Source organism: Bidens hawaiensis, unplaced genomic scaffold (genome assembly GCF_021521415.1).
Source record: "Bidens hawaiensis isolate Kalapana, Puna unplaced genomic scaffold, B.hawaiensis_p1.1 tig00009190_1, whole genome shotgun sequence".
Classification (NCBI taxonomy): Eukaryota; Viridiplantae; Streptophyta; class Magnoliopsida; order Asterales; family Asteraceae; genus Bidens; species Bidens hawaiensis.
The window spans coordinates 716303-738043 of record NW_027491677.1 but is presented as its reverse complement, the minus strand read 5'-3'; the positions used below and the strand labels follow the sequence as shown (position 1 = coordinate 738043).

The window sequence follows — 21741 nt, the reverse complement described above, 5'->3', positions numbered from 1 at the left end:
TGTGAGATGAAGTTGGGTCAAGGCAATTGTCTTGGGAGCAATAACCGAGGAAAACGCAAGGGATACTTCGCTGTCTTGGTTCGTGTTCCGCGTGATATACACGGCACACAAATGGCCGATAATTATCATATGCAGGGGCATGAAAAGTTAAAAGTGCAAAGGGCGATTTACAAATCTAACGGGTGATTGCCACCATTCCGCACAAGTCACAATGTATCAAATCTAACGGGTTTGAGGCCCGTTTTTCATTTGATGCAAACAGAAATTAATTTGTGTGCTTATGATAATTGACAAGGTGAGCACACAACAGGTTTGGTTAAAATACTAGCAAACGACACTTGTCCCAACTGCCAACCGGGACTCCGGGAGTGCCAAAGTTCATATGAAGCTGGTAATTAGGCTAATTATAAGATGCCACAAAAGCTTAAAGGTTGTTGTGGAGAACATATAAGCCACATTCACATCTTCGTTGTACAAGAAATATAGAAATAAGGCTGGGACAATAAAAGCATCCACATTGTTGTCCGTTGTCATCTTGGTAATAAATAATAAATTTTTAGTAAGATTGGGAACAACCAATACATCCCGCAACCAAATACGATTACTAATAGTAGAACCTAGAACCATATGCGAGATAGAGAGAATATTACGATTTCCAAGAGAAACCTTAGCATTGCACAAATAGGGTTCAGGTTTGGAGATGTGTAATGTGGAGAGCATCATATGATCTGTCGCATCAGAATCAACACACCAATCTGTCCTGATGTAGTGACGTGACATTGGGCGTGAAATGCTTTAGCCAAGTCATAATTGGTACTAGGAGCATGAAAAGCATAACTAGCAAGATGAGGGCAATCATTAACATAGTGGCCGTCTTTACGGCATAGCTAGCTATGGCAGATTGGCAACCACGGAAAACCAGCCACCACGGCCGGGTTTGTGCCCATTTAGGAACGTGATTTTTACATGCTGATAGCAACACAATATAAAATGGTATAACAACACCTTATTTTTTGAAATATAAAACAAAACTGTAAATGGGATACCTAAGAAAAACAATAACTAAATGGTCATGATCTTTCCAATACAAATATTCATGCGTTACATAACCTATACTATTCGCAATCAAATAATTAATAAAATTAAGCACATACTATATATAATGCAATTAAAGATCAATAATTCACAATCATGAAATATTATAAATTTCACTTTAAGAAAAGAAAACAATCCAACATCCAGACTATAAGACTTTGAGCAAGATAAAATATAACAAATTAATCTACTTGTACTGTCTTTAACTTTTCACAAACCTTAAATTTCATAATTTCAACCTGCTACAAGAGTTGATTGTTCTAAGATCCATACCTCCCAATATTGACATTATATTTGTATTTTTTTTTGTCAAAATACAAATTGCGCACGATCTCACTGATCTAGCAAAAGTAGTGTTTCCATGTATGAACTAGCAGAGCGTGAATCTGAATTACCAGAAATCCCAACATAACTTAGGTGTTCTGTGTGGTGTTCACGGACAAAGAAATAATCTGCATCATAGACGCGACGACGTACACCGGCATCATCTCTCATTGAAAAAATAGGTTCATTATTCCTCCTAAATCTAAGCACCGCTTCTATTGACGCATCTGGTGAGTTTATGGTATATAGCTTTGTAAACGAGTTTGGAACACCATGCTCCATCATCCACACATCATAAACTTTTTTATTGACCTCTTGAACCATTTCAACCACAACGAGAGACTCCATTAGCTTAGATATAACCATATTGTCTTTATTGGCACGGGCTAAAGTATCAGAGAGTGATACTTCCTTAAATTCTTCACGCGCTATGTCAAATGACAATCATATTATACTCCTGAAGTGAACAATCAACAACAAGACAATACATAAACCCATCGGTAACTATTTCATTTCCCGTAAAATGAATTGAGTTACATGGTTGGTTAATTGTAGGAATACTTTTCCAAGCCCGTGAACTCAAAGTATAGACTTCAACCTCCCAAGGGGAGAACACTAGAGCGCCCAAGTTCGACGAAACATATCTATTAATAATCTTGACAATCTTGGGATCAATAGTGCGAGGACACACCCCAAAACCAATAGCAATATTAGTGCACGGGCATGTTAACTCATAAGGCACATCAATAACAATAGATTTTCTAATCGACGGATTCCAAAGCACAGCCGTGTGCCTGATTCTTCCAGGCTCATCTGGATCTCCACCTCTACAGAACAAGCAGAGCAAGCCTCGAGAGCTTCCTAGTACCGTGGGTAAACCAAGTCCGGCTATGGGATCAGGCAGGGAACATTTCTGTTCCGGGAAAGTTTCATCATCAACAATCGAAACTACTTTTTGTTTGCCAGGATCGGCTTGTGAACGGTAACATAGTAACAGATGTTGCTGGTGATTGTGGTTGACGGCGTGATCAATAACAAACTTAGAACTATTGATCAACGACTTCCATGCTTTCGAAACGGTCCTGAACTGCAACAAAGACTTCGTTGGAAGCCTTTTGATGATTTCTGCTTGGACTGAAAAAGGTATGTAGTCTGACATTTTGATTTTTGCTGAAACATAAATATCTATTAAAAAAACGTACCTAAACAATAAAGATGTTGATTTTACAAAATATATTGTTGGATGTTACATATGTTGGTCTATTATAAAAAACGTACCTAAATTAGAAGATCGGTGAATTAATTAATGGGCGATTCAGATCTCTTGCAAGTACATCAAATTCAGGGTTTGAAGCTAGAGTGATGAAGTGAATTTGTCACCAATTAGGGCTTGAACGATGTAGTAGAAAAGTGAACTTGTTGAATAGGTTGCAGTTTTGAGTTTGGGAATTTGAGTGGGTGGGCTCATTTCAGCGATAGCCCATTACTTTTGTACAACTTTTACAATGGAGGCTTAACATGCAAATACTTAAATAGAGAAAAGATAGAACATAATAATACGTATATTAGGTACAAGAATACTTATATTCATGAAATTGATTCACGAAATCACATCACAAGATCTCAGAATCGTCAATATATATCCAATTAATCATTGGTTCACCGAAATAAACAGTTTTGGACCGTTAATCGATCAATTTTTTACTTTTCTTCACGAAAACCTATTTTGAGCGTTTTAGGTTTTTGACTGAGCGTTTAATTAGTATTTTTCCTTTGAGTGTTTTAGGTTTTTGCCTTTCAACGTGTCGTGTACCTATCGTTAAACAATTATTTACAGTAACCTACTTAAATAATTACACTATTTATTTAATATAATTACATTAACTATAAAAAAGTTATGCTAGTTATAAAAATAATTACGCTAGTTTTGAAAAAAAAATCTCTACAAAAGTAAGCACCTAATTAGATACATATATGTAGTATAATTCTTTGCATAATTAGAGTAATTAGTTATTTAATCATAACTAAGTAATTATATATATATATATATAATAAGTTCTTCTTTTACATATTATAATAAAAGGATCCAATTATATTAGAGAGATAGGTAAGCGGGCAGCAAGTTGCGCCGCCAACCTCCTTCTTTCAAATGGCAAAACTAATCCTACCGAAAACAAATTTATCGTTCTTCGTCGTTGGCGAGTTACTATGCATGGCCTGCCGAACTCGAGTAATTATTTCTATCTGAACCGTATGATGATGAAAAATGATTGTAGAGGATGATGACGACATGATGTGCGGTGTGAAGAACTGGTTAAAAGAGTGCAATGTCCGTGAAGGGTCGAAGAGTCTCACAACCCACATACGTAGTATATTAGATTAGTTTTAATCTTTTTAATCCTGTTCGGGTTTCTTGGTTTCTTTTGGGATTTCATGACGGGGTTAGGGCATGACCGGCATAAAAATTCAGAAGATGTATGTGGATTCAAAGCATCGAAAAATCAACTACCATGCATAAAAATATAGTCCCACAATTTAGGAATGAAAACCATCGGATTTATGCTAGGGATCACACCGGTTGTTAGGGGTCCACAGATAATTCAAGTGAGTTTAGACCGGAAGGCGTTTATACATTACAAACTAGTTATTTAGTAACTGGGACAAACAGTTTTATATATCTAGAAGTTGTGGAAAAAACACCAGATGGTCTTTGTTTGGCTCATCAGATGTGGTAACTACACTTCAGATATATGGATATACACCTTAATAAGAAAGCTCTTTTATGCTATCTGATTTTCGTAGTTTAATTTCAAGGAACCGTGGCTTGTGTACATCTATTTAAAATAAAGTTTCCATGATCAATTTTTTTTAATGATCAGTACGCTCTTAATTAGTAAACCATTTTGATATTGTTTCTATTCCAAGGCGATCCCATTTTGGCAACGATAAGTTTGTTCTTCCTTCTTTTGAGCGGGTTCTCATTTCTCTACAAGAGGACCGACACGTTAACCACATAACTCATGTCGGGTCTCTGACATGGGTCAAATGCAGTACAGTGGACTGCCAGGTCAGCCACCTTGAAGATGCTTTCAAGTGTTGCTTCATCATCAATATCAAGAGCTTGGTCTATGCAAGTTACCATGTTTTCCTTGGAGATAAGGACCATTCTGAACCATGTAGCCAAATTACAACTCTCATCTGACATAGTTACGTCTATTGGTTTTCGGCCGATAACTAACTCCATTAAAATAATCCCAAACGCGTAAGCATCTACCTTTTTTGTTACCCTCTCAGTGCCTGTTTTCACATAAAGTTTGAAATTTAGGCTCGGGTAGTCTAATACTAATAATCTAGTATATATTTAACAAAGAACATTACAAGTGAGCTTCCAATTCTGGTTATAGACTAACATTTGATCTCTAGACAGAGAACCCGTTCTGGCTCAAATCCTTTTATTTTTATTAAAAAAGTTTCGTCCTGACCGGCCCAAACTGATTTTACTTTGAACCCGTTTAACCCTTGTCCAAATGATTAGTGGATATCATGGTGGTTAAGGTCATGTACCGACTGTATCCTATGCAACCAAAAAATTGGAGGTTCAAATCCTGCATAATGCAAGTTTGGTATATGTTTCCGAGAAAATTTATGAGTTGTGTTAAAAAAAAAACACTCGGCCTGATATTTTGGTTTTAAAATCCCAGCCTTAGCACGTGTTATCACTGGATGACCGGATGGATGGCTGTGGATTGTTTTGTGAAATTGGTGCAGAATCCACAATGGGAGTGTTCACATCCGGAGGCTATTGAGTCACAGGCAATTGGAGATGTTTACTGTGAGAGCATCATATGATCCGTCGCATCGGAATCAACACACCAGTCGGGTCCTGATGTAGTGACGTGACATTGGGCGTGAAATGCTTTAGCCAAGTCATAATTGGTACTAGGAACATAAAAATCATAACTAGCTAGCAAGATGAGGGCAATCATTAACACAGTGGCCGTCTTTACGGCATAGCTAGCAATGGGATACCTAAGAAAAACAATAACTAAATGGTCTAGATCTTTCCAATACATTTCATGTGTTACATAACCTATACAATTCGCAATCAAATAATTAATAAAACTAAGCACATACTATATATAATGCAATTAAAGATCAATAATTCACAATCATGAAATATTATAAATTTCACTTTAAGATAAGAAAACAATCCAACATCCAGACTATAAGACTTTGAACAAGATAAAATATAACAAATTAATCTACTTGTACTGTCTTTAACTTTTCACAAACCTTAAACTTCATAATTTCAACCTGCTACAAGAGTTGGTTGTTCTAAGATCCATACCTTCCAATCTTGACATTATATTTGAATTTTTTTTTTCAAAATACAAATTGCGCGCAATCTCACTGATCTAGCAAAAGTAGTGTTTCCATGTATGAATTAGCGGAGCGTGAATCTGAATTACCAGAAATCCCAACATAACTTAGGTGTTCTGTGTGGTGTTCACGGACAAAGAAATAATCTGCATCATAGACGCGACGACGTACACCGGCATCATCTCTCATTGAAAAAATAGGTTCATTATTCCTCCTAAATCCAAGCACCGCTTCTATTGACGCATCTGGTGAGTTTATGGTATATAGCTTTGTAAACGAGTTTGGAACACCATGCTCCATCATCCACACATCATAAACTTTTTTATTGACCTCTTGAACCATTTCAACCACAACGAGAGACTCCATTAGCTTAGATATAACCATATTGTCTTTATTGGCACGGGCTAAAGTATCAGGGAGTGATACTTCCTTAAATTCTTCACGCGCTATGTCAAATGACACAATCATATTATACTCCTGAAGTGAACAATCAACAACAAGCCAATACATAAACCCATCGGTAACTACTTCATTTCCCGTAAAATGAATTGAGTTACGTGGTTGGTTAATTGTAGGAATACTTTTCCAAGCCCGTGAACTCAAAGTATAGACTTCAACCTCCCAAGGGGAGAACACTAGAGCGCCCAAGTTCGACGAAACATATCTATAAATAATCTTGACAATCTTGGGATCAATAGTGCAAGGACACACCCCAAAACCAATAGCAATATTAGTGCACGGGCATGTTAACTCATAAGGCACATCAATAACAATAGATTTTCTAATCGACGGATTCCAAAGCAAAGCCGTGTGCCTGATTCTTCCAGGCTCATCTGGATCTCCACCTCTACAGAACAAGCAGAACAAGCCTCTAGAGCTTCCTAGTACCGTGGGTAAACCAAGTCCGGCTATGGGATCAGGCAGGGAACATTTCTGTTCCGGGAAAGTTTCATCATCAACAATCGAAACTACTTTTTGTTTGCCAGGATCGGCTTGTGAACGGTAACATAGTAACAGATGTTGCTGGTGATTGTGGTTGACGGCGTGATCAATAACAAACTTAGAACTATCGATCAACGACTTCCATGTTTTCGAAAGGGTCCTGAACTGCAACAAAGACTTCGTTGGAAGCCTTTTGATGATTTCTGCTTGGACTGAAAAAGGTATGTAGTCTGACATTTTGATTTTGCTGAAACATAAAGATCTATTAAAAAAACGTACCTAAACAATGAAGTAGTTGATTTTACAAAATAAATTGTTGGATGTAACATATGTTGGTCTATTAAAAAAAACGTACCTGAATTAGATGATCAGTGAATTGATGGACGATTCAGATCTCTTGTAGCTTGAGGGATGAAGTGAATTTGTCACCAATTAGGGCTTGAACGATGTAGTAGAAAAGTGAACTTGTTGAATAGGTTGCAGTTTTGAGTTTGGGAATTTGAGTGTGTGGGCTCATTTCAGCGATAGCCCATTACTTTTGTACAACTTTTACAATGGAGGTTTAATATACAAATACTTAAATAGAGAAAAGATATAACATAATAATTGCTTAACGTATATTAGATACAAGAATACTTATATTCATGAAATTGGTCCACGAAATCACATCACAAGATCTCGGAATCGTCAATACATATCCAATTAATCATTGATTCACCGAAATCAACAGTTTTGGATCGTTAATCGATCAATTTTTTACTTTTCTTCACGAAAAACGTTTTTGAGCGTTGTAGGTTTTTGGCTGAGCGTTTTATTATTTTTGCCTTTGAGCGTTTTAGATTTTTTCCTTTGAACGTGTCGCGTACCTATCGTATGTTAAGAAATTAAATAATTACACTATTTATTTAATATTTACATTAACTATAAAAAAGAGTTACGCTAGTTATAAAAATAATTACGCTAGTTTTGAAAAAAAAATCTCTACTGCACCTAATTAGATACATATATGTAGTGTAATTCTTTGCATAATTAGAGTAATTAGTTATTTAATCATAACTCGAGTAATTTTTTTTATATATAATAAGTTCTTCTCTTACATATTATAATAAAAGGATCAAATTACAATATAGAGGCATGTAAGCGGACAACAAGCTGCGCTGTCATCCCCCTTTAAACGACAAAACCGATTATACTAAAAACGAAGTTATCGTTCTTCGCCGTCGACGTGTTACTATGTACGACCTGCTAAACTCGAGTAATTCTTTCTATCTGAACCGTATGATGATGAAAAGTGATTGTTGAGGATGTTGACGACATGATGTGCGGTGTGAAGAACAGGTTAAAAGAGTGCAATTTCCGTCAAGGGTCAAAGAGTCTCACAACCCACATACATAGTATATTAGATTAGTTTTAATCTTTTTAATCCGGTTCGGGTTTCTTGGTTTCATTTGGGATTTCATGATGGGGTCTGGGCATGACCGGCCCAAAGCCAACTTTAAGGACAAGGCCAACACTGATTAGGAACATTTTGGCCAGGTTGGCCGGTTGGGTACTCCTAGTTACTATATGGGGCAAACACCTTTAATTAACGTGTCTACTACAAAATGAAGTCTTGACACTGTATATGCCGAAATAAAATTCAAAGTAAAACTACCATTACTCACATTTATACATTTATTTTGATAATACAAAGCCTTCACTTAAATGACTGAAAGGGAGCAAATCAACGTGTGTAACTAACCGTCACAATGTTTAGCGCCGTAAGATTTGCAAAAACTTATTGTATTACTTAACTCCATGACGCACAATGTTTAACGTCATAAGACTTAAGTTGACAGTCAAATGGTAAATTAAATAGATGTAGATAAGCAAATACTCATGTAGAAGTTGCAACAAAAGATCCACCTGGACCCAAATGTTATGCATAGGTTTAAACCACATGTAAGAGGAGAGATCAAGACTAGAATTATAATTTATCACGAAATTTAAGCAGCATCTAAATGACAGGACTTTAAACAAAAATAAAAAGGCATAATAAAGACCTTAATTTTGATAAAAGGTAGCATATCCATCTACATGTAATTCATTTAAATTTTTAAGATCCTTAAAAGATGTGCACCATAATAAAGCTTCAACTCCATTGATAGCTTGCTTGCCACAAGAATCAGTATCAGTTCATAATTCACAACTTAAAGTTCTGTAATTTACGTAATTCATTAAAAAAAATTTCCAATTAGAATGCATAATAAAGACCTTAAGTTTGATAAACATAAACAATGATACTTCTAAACTTAAAATAAAGAGCTTAAATAAACATGATTAGTAACTGTTGCAGTTAATCCTGAAATGCACCAGTAGCTACAACATTTATTTCCCTAGTCCTTTGCTCTTCATCTTCCCACTCAATTAGCATTGACCTTTTCGATCTAGTCTATTGGTGCACCCATATTGGAGCTGGGTATGCATCAATACATCACGCCCTAGAATAAGAATTGTCCGCAAGTCAAGAATATAATAAATGTTTTTCCAAGTGATCATGCATTCAATTATAGCTTGACCGGCTCCCTCCGACAACGGACTAGAACTTTCCAACGATGGTCTAGTATGAATTAAAGATGGAGATCTAGTTCCCATTCTTTTGTAATCGGTACTAACACTTTTGATGTTGCTTGGACTTGAACTCGTGCTATTTTTATCATTGATCCATGGTCGTAAGCAATTGCCTCTCCGTTAGGACTGCTGCAATCGTAACCCAAAAACTTAGGCGACGACGTTTCAAAACATCAATCCTGGGCATTCTCCAAATCATCCAGTTGGCTTCCTTTGTTTCCAGTTTTCCACATGTCTGGATCATTCCATCCATCATGTCCATCCCATTTATCATTTCCATCTTCTGGTGAATTTATGTAAGTAGGAGCTAAGTTGGTGTGCTGCCACTTCATGGGATTTTTGGGCTTCACCAAATCTCCTACCTTCAGTTGAACACCTTTTTCGATCTTGGACACAATCGTCAAGCTTCAATTGACCACCCAAGACATGCTCAGATTGATCTTTGTTATCACTAAGACTGTCTTCGGAACATCCTCTTTATCCAAATATATATAGCCCATTTTGTGGATTTAGTCTTATGTATTATTCCCGAGACTTATTGTGCTTGTAATAATTTACTTGTTTGTATGTTTGGGCCGATGCCTTTTGTACTAAGCCCATTGGGCTATTACGAATGGAAAGATGGTATGGTATCTTCTCATTATATATAGTGAGGCATACCCATACCACATACAACCTTTTGGCAAATATATTATCTATCTAACTTTCTCTCTACTCTCTACTCTCTCCCTTCTGTACTCACGACCACCACAACAAGATCCGAGATCTTGATTAACCAACAAGTGATTTCCGCTAGCTATGTGGTCTAGATTGATCCAAGAACTTTTGTTATTGTTGTTTTGATATGTGTTTAAGGACCTACAAGATTTGGTAGTGGTTCATGGGATTCCTTAACATTCCACAAAACCTTGATCTCTACGATGTCCTCTTTTATGGTCATCAATGAGTCTAATCGGGCTACAATTTCTGCCAGTTGATTGATCTGCTAGATTGCGGGTAATCATCTAGACTACCTTTTTGCTTCATCTGATTATGATTTTTTTGCTTCATCTGATTATGATCCTTTGATATTTTCCAAGTTAGATAGCTAAATTTCTTCCAGCCAAATCGATTATGCGGTTCAAAAAACTGTCAAACAAATGAGAAACGCTCATTAAATGCCTAGATTTTATAAAGAATTACCAAGGAGGTGAATCCTTTATTTTAACCGGGCTTACGTATGAAAATCAGTTTATGCTAATTAAAAATGATAAATCGTTACCCCAAATAGTTTTAAATTTGCCAATCCGGGCAAGAACAATGATTTGATTTTAGCTGCTTGCAAAGGGATTATGTTAATGTGTAGTCCATTGATCTTGTGGACCCGTGTACAAGTCGCAGTGTTATGGAATCCAGCTATAAGAAGATCAATCAGTGTCTATCTTCAAGGAGAAGCTAATATTGTCGGTCTCGGTGTCTTATCTAAAACAAACGATCCTATGATAGTCAAAATTTACTGTTGCAAAAAAGTGTGGAAAGTCGATGTATACGTTACAAGTAAAAAAATATGGAAAAAAGCATAAAATTATTACCCCTTAAGAAACATATACTTAACTTCAAACCAGGTGAGTAGCGGAGAAAAGATTTACTTTCTTGCTACTGAGAGAAAAAAAAAAAGAAATATAAACATGATAGTGCTATTTTATATGAACACCGAAACATTTGAAGAAATGACATTACCACTTTTGATTGCGGACAATCACGGCTCGAATCTAGTGTAGAATCCCCACCATGATATTAAAATGTTTGGATGTTTTCTTATAAAAGTGGGTTAAATTGCATGTTGTAGTTTGTATGGAGCTTTGCTATAATAATGAGGGTAATGATGATGCATGTTGGTGTTTTTGGTTGTTCATGTGAGTTTAGGGTATTAATTGAAGAGAGTAGTTAAATTTGATTGTGAAGGAATTTTAATTCATATTACTATATGAATACGTATTTTAGAGATGATTAATCTTGTTGAGTTGGCTATGTGTTTATATATATATATGAATGTGTGATAAGAATCATGTGGGACGTGTTGTCTCATGTGAGGATTGGATTTTAATGATCTTGCATAATTGTTGTAATGTGGCATGTTAGACTTCCAAATTAGTTACTCGATATGAAGCTTGGTGATCTATGGAGCGGGAGAAGAACCTAAGTATGTTCTATCCTATGGGCGAAGGTGAGTGGTACAACCCTTAGCTTTTGTTACTACCCAAATTATATTTAATGTAATTATAATGAAACAAGTGTGGTTGTGGCAAATTTGGAATTGGTTTCATTAAAGGTATTGTTGTTGTCCATGGTTCGCAGTTACGAGCCGGGGTTTGTTATGGGTATTAAATATCTGAGAAAAAACTATTCTCATTGTCGAGCAACCGGATAATACCTATGGGTATATGTAGGGATGGAAAAAAAGCTCGAGCCCAATGGGTATAACCGAAACCCGAAACAAATGGGACGGGTATACCCGAAACCTGATGGGTATTGGCCGGGTATGGGATTAGGATTTAAAAATTTTCGCTGGTACGGGGGTATGGATTAGATGATACCCGGCCGATTACCCGAAAACGCATACCCGTTTATCCGAACCATATGCCCGAATCACATACCTGAAAAATTGTTTGTATTTTGTAGGTTGTGAAGCGCACACACACACATACACACACACATATATATAGAGCAAGGTTAAAATAAGAAGTAGATTTATCCTAAGAAGTGTAGAAAATGTGTTTTCACCACTATATCTATTAAAACACACCACAACTAAAATAAAACACACCGAACAAAAAACACACTTTCCATATCCACCGTCAGATCAACATATTTAACGCACCAGATTACTTCTTACACTTCTTAGACAAACTCCGTTTCTTATTTTAACCCCACCCTATATATATATAATATTTTTTTTATTTATTGTCACGCTTATATATATATATATATATATGGAGTGTATTATATTTATATTTGTAATAATTCTTATATGAACAAAAGATATAAAATAATTATAATCATAAAAAAATGTACTTGAAAGTCTCAACGGGTATACCCTGAAATAATACAGTAACATGCCACAAAAAGCGACTTGACAAGAACTTTTCTTTTTTAGCTTTCTTATTGTTTTGGATGTATGCTTGTACAAGGCTATACAACCTACATAAAGACAATGCGTGCCTGGCATATATACAGAGAAATCAGAGTTGCAGCTTTTTGCGACTATACTATACCACTCGTATATGGACAAAATATCTCTTATATGCATGAAGTGTATAGGCACGATTTGTTTTTTTGAATTTTTGTTGTAATTTGTTTTATAAGATCCCGTTATAAATAATTAAACTTTTAAAAGAACAAAATTTAAGCAATAATATCCTACACATTTATAAAATAAATAATTTATAAAAATACTTTCAACTAAAAGTGCATGTTTTGCCTCATACTAATTAAACAATATAAGAAACACGGGAGTGTTTCGAGGTACCGGTCTTCTGAAAGTCGTCTTTTAAAGGTCGGTAACTCGAAATGCTACAAATGTTCGTTGACTGTTCAAATGTTCGTAAACAATATGCATTTTTAACTATGTGTATTTTTATTTATAAATTATGCGTTTTTGTTATATATTTATGTCAGAAGTTATTTCTTAAATTTTATGTTTTTTTAATTTTGAAGTTTTAATTAACTAACCAGTTTTTTTAAGATATCAAATGGTGTTAGGATAACAACCCTCGTATCCAAATATCATGTCTTTTACAAAAACCAGTTATGACATATGTGTTATATACTTATGAACATGACAAATTTTGTGGCCCTATTGCTATTTTCCTAAAACTTTTTCGTAGTCATACACGTTGGTGTAAATGAATCGAGCTAGTTGAATCAAACGGAGCCCAATTTAAGTGACGTCAAACTCAAGTATATTGATAAGTTTGTTACTATTATATACTGAGATTTATAGCAGATTTCTACATACATGAATACATGATATATTTTCCTGATTTTGATTTGTTAAAACTTTATATGTTGGGATTCCCAAATACATTTAATAGTATTCTTGTTTTATATAATTTTATTGCACAAAAAGTTAGAAATATAAAAATTAAAAGTTAGTGAATTAATAAAATTTTATAATACATAAGTGATGGTTTTAAAAGTGCGTATAATATCAGGGTTAGTATAATGAAACCAGTTCGAGCGGTTTCGGTTTTATAAAATTTATTAAAAGTAAATCAACTTGCACTTGGTTTTCATAAAAATAACTTAGGGGGTGTTTGGGAGTCCTTATTTTACTTCCTTATTATTTTTCATTAAGTTAATAAGTTACAAAAGTGTAACTTATGAAACTTTTCCTCTTACAACATAAGCAATCCCAAACACCTTATTACTTTTCAAAAAGTTTATAAGTTAGTGAAAATAAACAATCCCAAACACCCCCTTAACTTATTTAAAACTTTTAAATCCGTAACCTTTTACATATTTTACGAAAACTTTTAACTTTTATAAAATCACTTTTATTTTGTCTTTAAAGTTTACTAATAGCTTTATTAAATCATAAAAAGTTGTTAAATGAACTTATACAAATTTTCAAATATTATAGGGCTCTTATTTCCTTGAAAAGTTCCTAAAATTAAAGTGTATATATTTGAAGATTTTATATAAGTTTTCTATATATATGACTTACTGAAACATAAAACGAAGGAAAATTCGAAAATCATACTTTCCCGTCTCCAAATGTCATAAAATTTTAACTCGGATACTTTTATACCAAAGTAGAGTTCCTGTAAAAATTTGAACTCATTTGAAGTTTTATAACCCGATTTTCATAATTTTTGCTTTATTTTACATTACTAAATAATTAATTCATATCAAATCACCTCTAAATTTCGTAAAACTTAGCACGTGAGCTAGAAGATAATTGACACTCAATGTTGGATATCCGGTGACAGCATTACTTATCTTGTGATGCTATTGTTGTATAACGAATGCATTAATAGTAAAACTTCATACTTTTACCCACTAGTATGCACACCACCCCGAATATGCAAGAACTAGTCAAAGTCATTGCCTTTAACAAGCTAGCTAGTTATTCAAAACTAGTCAAAGTCATTAGTCTTCCCAAGCATACTTATAAAATAAAGCTTCCAAATTACTTCTTTACTTGACTTGAAAACCGAGGAAGATCAAAAGCAAGAAAGAAAGCCAAGAACCATATTTTTATAAACGCATTCATATGCAAACACATGATCAATGATTAAGCCCACTTTACAAACACTTGACATAATTTACCCTTTGCCCATTGTTTATACTGTAAACATAGCTCTCAGAATAACATGCAGTTCATATAGCGATTGGCGTGTAATTCAGCGGCTCATAATGAGTTAATTGTTTGTGTTAATTTATGGATTTTTTTATCAGAGTACGAATGACTTAATCAAACGTGTACACTTTGTGAATGCATATAAACTAATATAAACCCATATTTTTCCCTGAAATTTAAAACACTTATGATGGGGATACGAAAAGTCATGTTTGATTACTAATGCGTAAAGCGATTGGTTGACGGGAAGGTGTTTGATCGCGATTCTACAGCCCAAATATTGTCTAACTAGGATAGGAGCTAAATGTCCTAACACGGCATTTGGACGGCCATTTATATCATTAAACGTCCAACATAGATGTTCAACATTGGATGTAACTGATTGATGCTTTGATTTAACAATTTTATTTATTTGATGGCCTACGTACCCTTTTGCATTTGGGTTCCTAGCTCTATGGTAGAGGACCCTAGTTGTAAGTGCGTCTAGTATCGTTTAAACATTCATATGAATCGAATGATAAGAGTTTTAAACACAGCAGAAATTGACATTAGTGAAAAAGTATCATCTTAACTGCGAGTTTTAAGAATATTTTGATACCCAGATCGAGTGAGAGTAATTCTAGAACTTGCATTAAATCGACACTCAACCGAACCAGAAAATTAAACCTAATATCACCAAAACATATAAAAAAACTTAAAACAATTAAACCCAACATAACCAAGATATACTTTTGTTTCCGCCAATAACAACACTAAATAAAACCAGCCTGTTGTGATTTTCGCCAATTATGTGCGTGTAAAAATATTAGATTGTTGAATATCTTCATGTAAAACACTTTAAAATAAAAATAAAACGTTCATTATATAATCATCTTCAGTTTTATCTACACCACTCAACATAAACGAACAAGCTAGGAAACATTGACAGTTCAAGCTACACATAAGAAATCATTCATTTCAATATGTTACTTAACCTGCTTATTTAACTAAGGGAGATGATAATTAAATGAGCTAGGACATTCAAATGCATTTTTCGTAGCCAGGCAAGACGTATAATGCTTAGCGCATCTTGTTTAAGTATGAACAAAAAACAATGTTTACCTAAAAAACTTATGAATAAGGAGGCGGCATGTGTATAGGCGAGGATATTTGTCTCCGTTTTAAGAAAGCGGATTTCAGTGCTCATAACAACACCACATAAAATGGTAAAGGATTACTAACAAATTGATAATCAAATCGTCTAGAACTTCCCAATACATTTCATGCATTAAATAAGCTTTAGAATTGGCAATCTAATGATTAACGAAACAAAGCACATACCATATATATTGCAATAAAAGATGACAATCCTGAAAACCTGCAGAGACTAAATATTCACTCCCAGTAATCCTAGCATAACTTAGGTCTTTGGAGTGTTCAAGTATGAATCCAAATCCGACTCCGTATTCAAAATATCCGACGGATATTCGGATATCCGAATTTTCGATAGGGAATCAGATAGTGATTTTGTAAATTTTCGGATAGTTCAGATATCCGAAACCGAAATATTTTTTTTAATTATTAAATAAAAAATATTATTCATAAATTTCGGATAATTTTGGGTTGTTTGGATAACTTTCAGATAGTTTGGATAATTTTCGGATATTTCGGATATTTGGATAGTTTTCGGATATTTGGGATAGTTTTCGGATATCCGTAAAAGTAGTTCTTTAGATTTTTTATAATTATGTTTAATATCCGATCAGATGTCCAAAATATCGAATATCCGAAATTTCGGATGATATAGTAAAATCCCCTATCCGAAAAGTCCGGATATCTCCGATATCTGAAAGTCCATGGTAATTGTTCGGTTTCCTGGTAATGTTTTGTGTTATAATTTTCTTTATATTTGTGTACACAATTGTGTTCCCGTTAGCGTAACTTGTGCCATAAAGAAAGATGGACTTCTGCAAAAATCAAATCTTTTTGGGTAAAGGTGGATCTGCCTGAGGTTGATAACTTAGCAAAGATCCTTGGGTGCAAAACGGCATCTTTCCCTTTTTCATACTCGAGACACTTGGCAAATATGAACATAATACATAATTGGAGCCCCATCATGGAGATTGTGAGAAGAGCTTGTCTTTTAGAAAGCTCTTCGTCTCTCTCGATTGGTGGTAGGTTGACCCTACTAAAATCGGTTATGAAAAGCTTACCAATTTACTAGTTCTCCCTTCATAAAACCCCTGCAAAGTCCTTCAAGATTTGGAATCGAAGTTTTATATAATTTACTATAAAACGATTACAATAAAGTGGCAGGCAAACGGGCAACAAGCTGCGCCGCAACCCCCTTTTGAACAGCAAAGCCAATCCTGCTAAAAACGAAGCTTTGGGACCTAGAAGCTGAAGAGGTTCCGTGTACGACGCGCTGAACCCTACTCAAAAATTTCACAGCCTCTGGAGCCAGAAAACCAAATGTATCAAAGGCAAATGGTAGAAAGACATGTTGATTATCTAAACAAGCTTTCTCGTGTTTAACAACTTTGCCCGATTCAGCCTTCAACGCAGCCTGACCCACAACAAACCCACGGTCATTTGGTGGTCGGCATGGGAGAGGGTCACTAAAACCAAAGATGAACGATTTGGGGTTATGCCCGCTTGGCCGCTTAGAGACATTAATGCGGCTTTCTCTTTAAATGGCTTTAGTTGTACAAAAGGGAAGATCATAGTCTTTGGTGTTTTTATTATGCAAAATTTTACAGGTTACGTATATGTTTCACTCAGAAGGTTCGCCGTAGAAAAAATTAATATAAGCTTGTTCAGATATCAAATTTCCACCAAATAACATGAGAAAGTTGTATAAATCAAGAGGTCTTTTAAGGGGTTGTAATTTGGCTTGGGTTAAGGGTATGGAATTTGGAATTAAAAAATGGTTAAAAAAGTCAAGAATCTCATATAATTAAGTTTCTAGAAAAAGAAAAATAAGGTTCGTAATGTTTTCTTTTTTTTTTTACATATAAATATCGGTTAAAAATGTTTCAGATCGAACTTTGGATGATAAGATTTTATGCGATTATAAAACTCATGTTTGGGTACAATTGAAGAAGAAAGTGAATCCGAGCAACGGTTAAGATTTAACGATGTGAGATGTAAGCTTCCAAGAGTTGCAGTTTAGTGGTCAAGTCATGCGAGTTCTAAACTAGAGCTCATGGGTGCAAACCTCTTATCGGGTTTTTTACCCTCGCCATCGGATATCTGATCTATACTTTAGATTTCTTAGAAATATATTTTTTTTGCCAAATCCGATCCAAAAAGGTGAATATCCGATCCTACAAATAAATATTCGATTCAAAATGAATTTTTCTTAACGATTCCAACTACTTATAATCTACAAATAATATTCGATACAAATAAAACTAGATTTTGACTCAATGGTTTAAAGCTAAAAAGACTAATTTGGTTAAATTGAGATAATATAGGTGTTAAATTCAGTTAAAGAAATGGGCTAATGTTTAAATGGGCCCATACACTCATTCATATATGAAGCCAGTTAGTACGTATTCGATAATCACTTAACAACATCAGCAAATTTGTTCAAACGGCTATATTGTTCATACTCTAAACCTAAATTGGTTCAGACAAATTCACTTTATATTCTCTCATACGTCAAACCCTGAATTGGTTGTCGTAAGAGATCCAAATCAATTCATCTAGCTATCTACCGATCGGCAAATTTAGGTATGTTTCGTTAATTGACCAACATATATATGTAGCCTACAACAATCTAGCTTATAATTAACATCTTTATATATATTTCAGAAAGATAATCTCAAAATCAATATGTCAGACTACATACCTTTTTCAATCCAAGCAGAAATCATGAAAAGGCTTCCGACGAAGTCTTTGTTGCAGTTCAGGACCGTTTCGAAAGCATGGAAGTCGTTGATCGATAGTTCTAAGTTTGTCGTTGATTACAGCGTCAACCACACTCACCAGAAACACCTTTTAGTGAGTTACCTTGCACTAGAAAATTTTGAAACAAAATATGTTTCGATAGTCGATGACGATACCTTCCCGCAGCCTAAGGTTTTCCTGACTACTCCCATACCCCAAGTTAGCATGCCAATAATACTAGGTAGCTCTCAAGGCGTGTTCTGTTTGCACAGTCAAGGAGATCCAAATAAGCCTGGAAATGTTATTGAGTTTGTTCTTTGGAATCCTTCTATTAGAAAATCGGTGGCTCTGAGTGTGCCTGATGTGTCAGATCTGAACGATGGTCAGACGTTTATTGCTTTTGGGGTTTGTCCTCGCACTAGTGATCCGAAGATTGTCAATATTAACTTTCACATTTTGTCAACCTTGGACGACACAATTTTCTCCCCGTGGCAAGTTGGGGTTTATACATTGAGCTCACGGGCTTGGAGAAGTATACCTACAGTCAGTCATTCCCGTAACACAATTCAATTGATGCAGAATCAAGTTGTGGTTGACGAGTTTATTTACTGGCTTGCAGTTGATCATCGTACTAATATCAGAACGATGGATTTGTGGTCTTATATGATTGTGTCATTCGATATGACACGTGAAAGATTTATGGAAATATCACTCGATCTCCCTGACGCTATAGCGCGCGATAATGTTGCCTTATTTAAGCTAAAAGAGTCTCTTGTTGTCATTAAAGCAGTTAAAGGGGCTGGGAAACTAGTTTATGGTGTATGGATGATGGAGCATGGTGTTCCAAACTTGTTTACAAAGCTATTTACCATAAATACACCAGATGCATCAATAATAAATGTGCTTGGATTTAGGGCGAATAATGAACCTATATTTGTAAAGAGAGCTGATGACGATGCACATGATATCTTTGTTCATGAAATCCATTCCGAACACCTATGTTTTGGTGGTATCTCTGGGAACGGAATTTCATACCATTCTCTTCCCTATATGGAAACACTACTTTTGCTCGATCACTGAGAAGGTAACTTTAGGTTGAAATAAATAAATTAAGGCGCACATCGTTTGAAGTTCTTGAAAAGTTAAATGCATGTAGACGGATATGTTATCTTTTATTTCTGTTCAAAGTCCCGTTCGTTTGGAAGCTGGTTTCCTCTACTTTTTCCTTTAGTTTGTCTTAAAGTTAGAAACTTTATGTTTCGCGATAAATTTTAATTCTAGTATTTATATATCTCTCTTCTTACATGTGGTTTAAATCTATGCATAACATTTGAGTACAAATAGATCTTTTGTTGCAATATCTATAGTATTTGCTTAGCTGCATATATTTAATTTATCATTTGATTGTCAACTGAAATCTTATGACGTTAAACATTGTGCGTCATGGAGTAAATGATAATTTGTGCAAATCTTGTGGCGTTAAACATTGTGTTGGTTAACTTACAGGCTTTGATTTGCTCCACTTCAGTCATTTAAGTGATGCCTTTGTATCAACAAAATGAATATTGGATTGAATCAAAACGACTATATATACATTCTTGAATATTGTATTGATTACGAAGTATATGAATCATTATCAAGACCAGAAGGTTCTAGACGAACGTCTTCACCATGTGATAACATGTTCACTGTTGATTTCAACACTCAGGCTTCGATTAATTTTGGTACTGATAAGTACTTCATGCAAAGCGGATTCTGTTTACAAATCTGATCTGGATCCGGATCTGGTAGTTATGTTATTCACTAGATCTCCAACTTCTCTAGAAGAAGTGGAATGGAATATTCGTATAATCAACTTTAGCTCTTTTCAGTCTGTTGATGATTTAGATGATTCGTATAACCAACCGATGGATTCTCTCTCTTTGCTTTTCTGAACTCAACCAGTTGCTGGTTGCAAATAACGGTGAGTTAATCACCGGAATCATTCTTCTTTCTTTCATAGCACTACTTTTAGACCAATCCTATTCTAATTCGAAAACTAATAAACCAAGCCTAATAAACATTAATTCAAAACTTAACTAAATCTGTAATCTTGGAGCAGCTTCAAACACTTTGATTTCTCTATTTGTTTATTGGAATCTTCCGTAGCTTTCTTCTCTGAAATATCTCTGTTCGAAAGCTACTCCTCCATGACATGTCGTTTCTCGACTTAATTAGTAATGACTTAATTAGTCATATGTTGTAACTTTTCTTGCTTCTTTTTCTGATTTGAGTTTTAGCCTCCCCGCAATTGTAAACTCAGCTAGATATGGAAGCTTTGATTGAACCCCATGAAACTCGAAAACAGTCCCCAAATTCGTCCCAACAAGGTAACTTGAAAACCCAAACACGATCATCCAAATTCACATGTTAACTTTACATTTTTTACAAAATATTACAGCTCTGTCTGATCTATTTGAAGACTCTTAAAGGTCGTGTATTTCAGCCATATAAAGAGGTACAAACATCTTAAACCGAGATTAAACATTCGTTAAATGCGTCTATTCTTGAGTTTTATACATGATCATATAGGCACGGATGACATCCATAATAACCGAAACATAATAAGCACTACATTTCCATTAAGCCTAACCACACTAACCTATTCTAGCCTTTGCCTAAAAACCTGTTTTACACAACCTGAAAACCGTCACTATATACATAAATAAAGTAGTAAATGTGAAAACCACACAATTTTTACTAAAAAAAAATACTAAAAGTGAATTTCTTACTATAACATAAGTTTTTTAAGAGTATTAGCAAAAAGAACCACCTCGATCCGACTTACGAGTCAACCACAAAGTAAAAAACAAGTAAATGCGTTGAAAACCCGAAACCATGGTAAACATTAATATCTAGCAATCATTAACACAGTGGCCGTCTTTACGGCATAGCTAGCAATGGGACACCTAAGAAAAATGATAACTAAATGGTCTAGATCTTTCCAATACATTTCATGCTTTACATAACCTATACTATTCGCAATCAAATAATTAATAAAATTAAGCACATACTATATATAATAATGCAATTAAAGATCAATAATTCACAATCATGAAATATTATAAATTTCACTTTAAGATAAGAAAACAATCCAACATCCAGACTATAAGACTTTGAGCAAGATAAAATATAACAAA

General features: G+C 34.7%; 3 protein-coding genes and 1 pseudogene across 3 annotated transcripts in view; 1 reads left to right on the top strand and 3 right to left on the bottom strand.

Moving 5' to 3' along the window:
* The window catches only part of LOC143531540 (putative aldo-keto reductase 5), a 207848-nt gene that overhangs the window by 89431 nt on the left and 96676 nt on the right, over positions 1-21741 (bottom strand). The gene's annotated exons all lie outside the window — the stretch shown is intronic.
* On the bottom strand, positions 1111-2833 carry LOC143531538 (F-box protein CPR1-like; annotated as a pseudogene).
* Positions 5445-7083, bottom strand: LOC143531537 (F-box protein CPR1-like). Its single transcript, XM_077026812.1, has one exon. It carries the CDS (start codon positions 6976-6978, stop codon positions 5827-5829), a length of 1152 nt encoding a protein of 383 aa, XP_076882927.1. The 5' UTR covers positions 6979-7083; the 3' UTR covers positions 5445-5826.
* LOC143531539 (F-box/kelch-repeat protein At3g23880-like) lies at positions 18509-19642 on the top strand. The gene has a single exon (XM_077026813.1). It carries the CDS (start codon positions 18509-18511, stop codon positions 19640-19642), a length of 1134 nt encoding a protein of 377 aa, XP_076882928.1.

What these genes read in the sequence shown, in the direction of transcription:
- LOC143531537 (XM_077026812.1), bottom strand. Translation starts at nt 6,978, where the DNA reads ATGTCAGACTACATACCTTTTTCAGTCCAAGCAGAAATCATCAAAAGG.
- LOC143531539 (XM_077026813.1), top strand. Translation starts at nt 18,509, where the DNA reads ATGTCAGACTACATACCTTTTTCAATCCAAGCAGAAATCATGAAAAGG.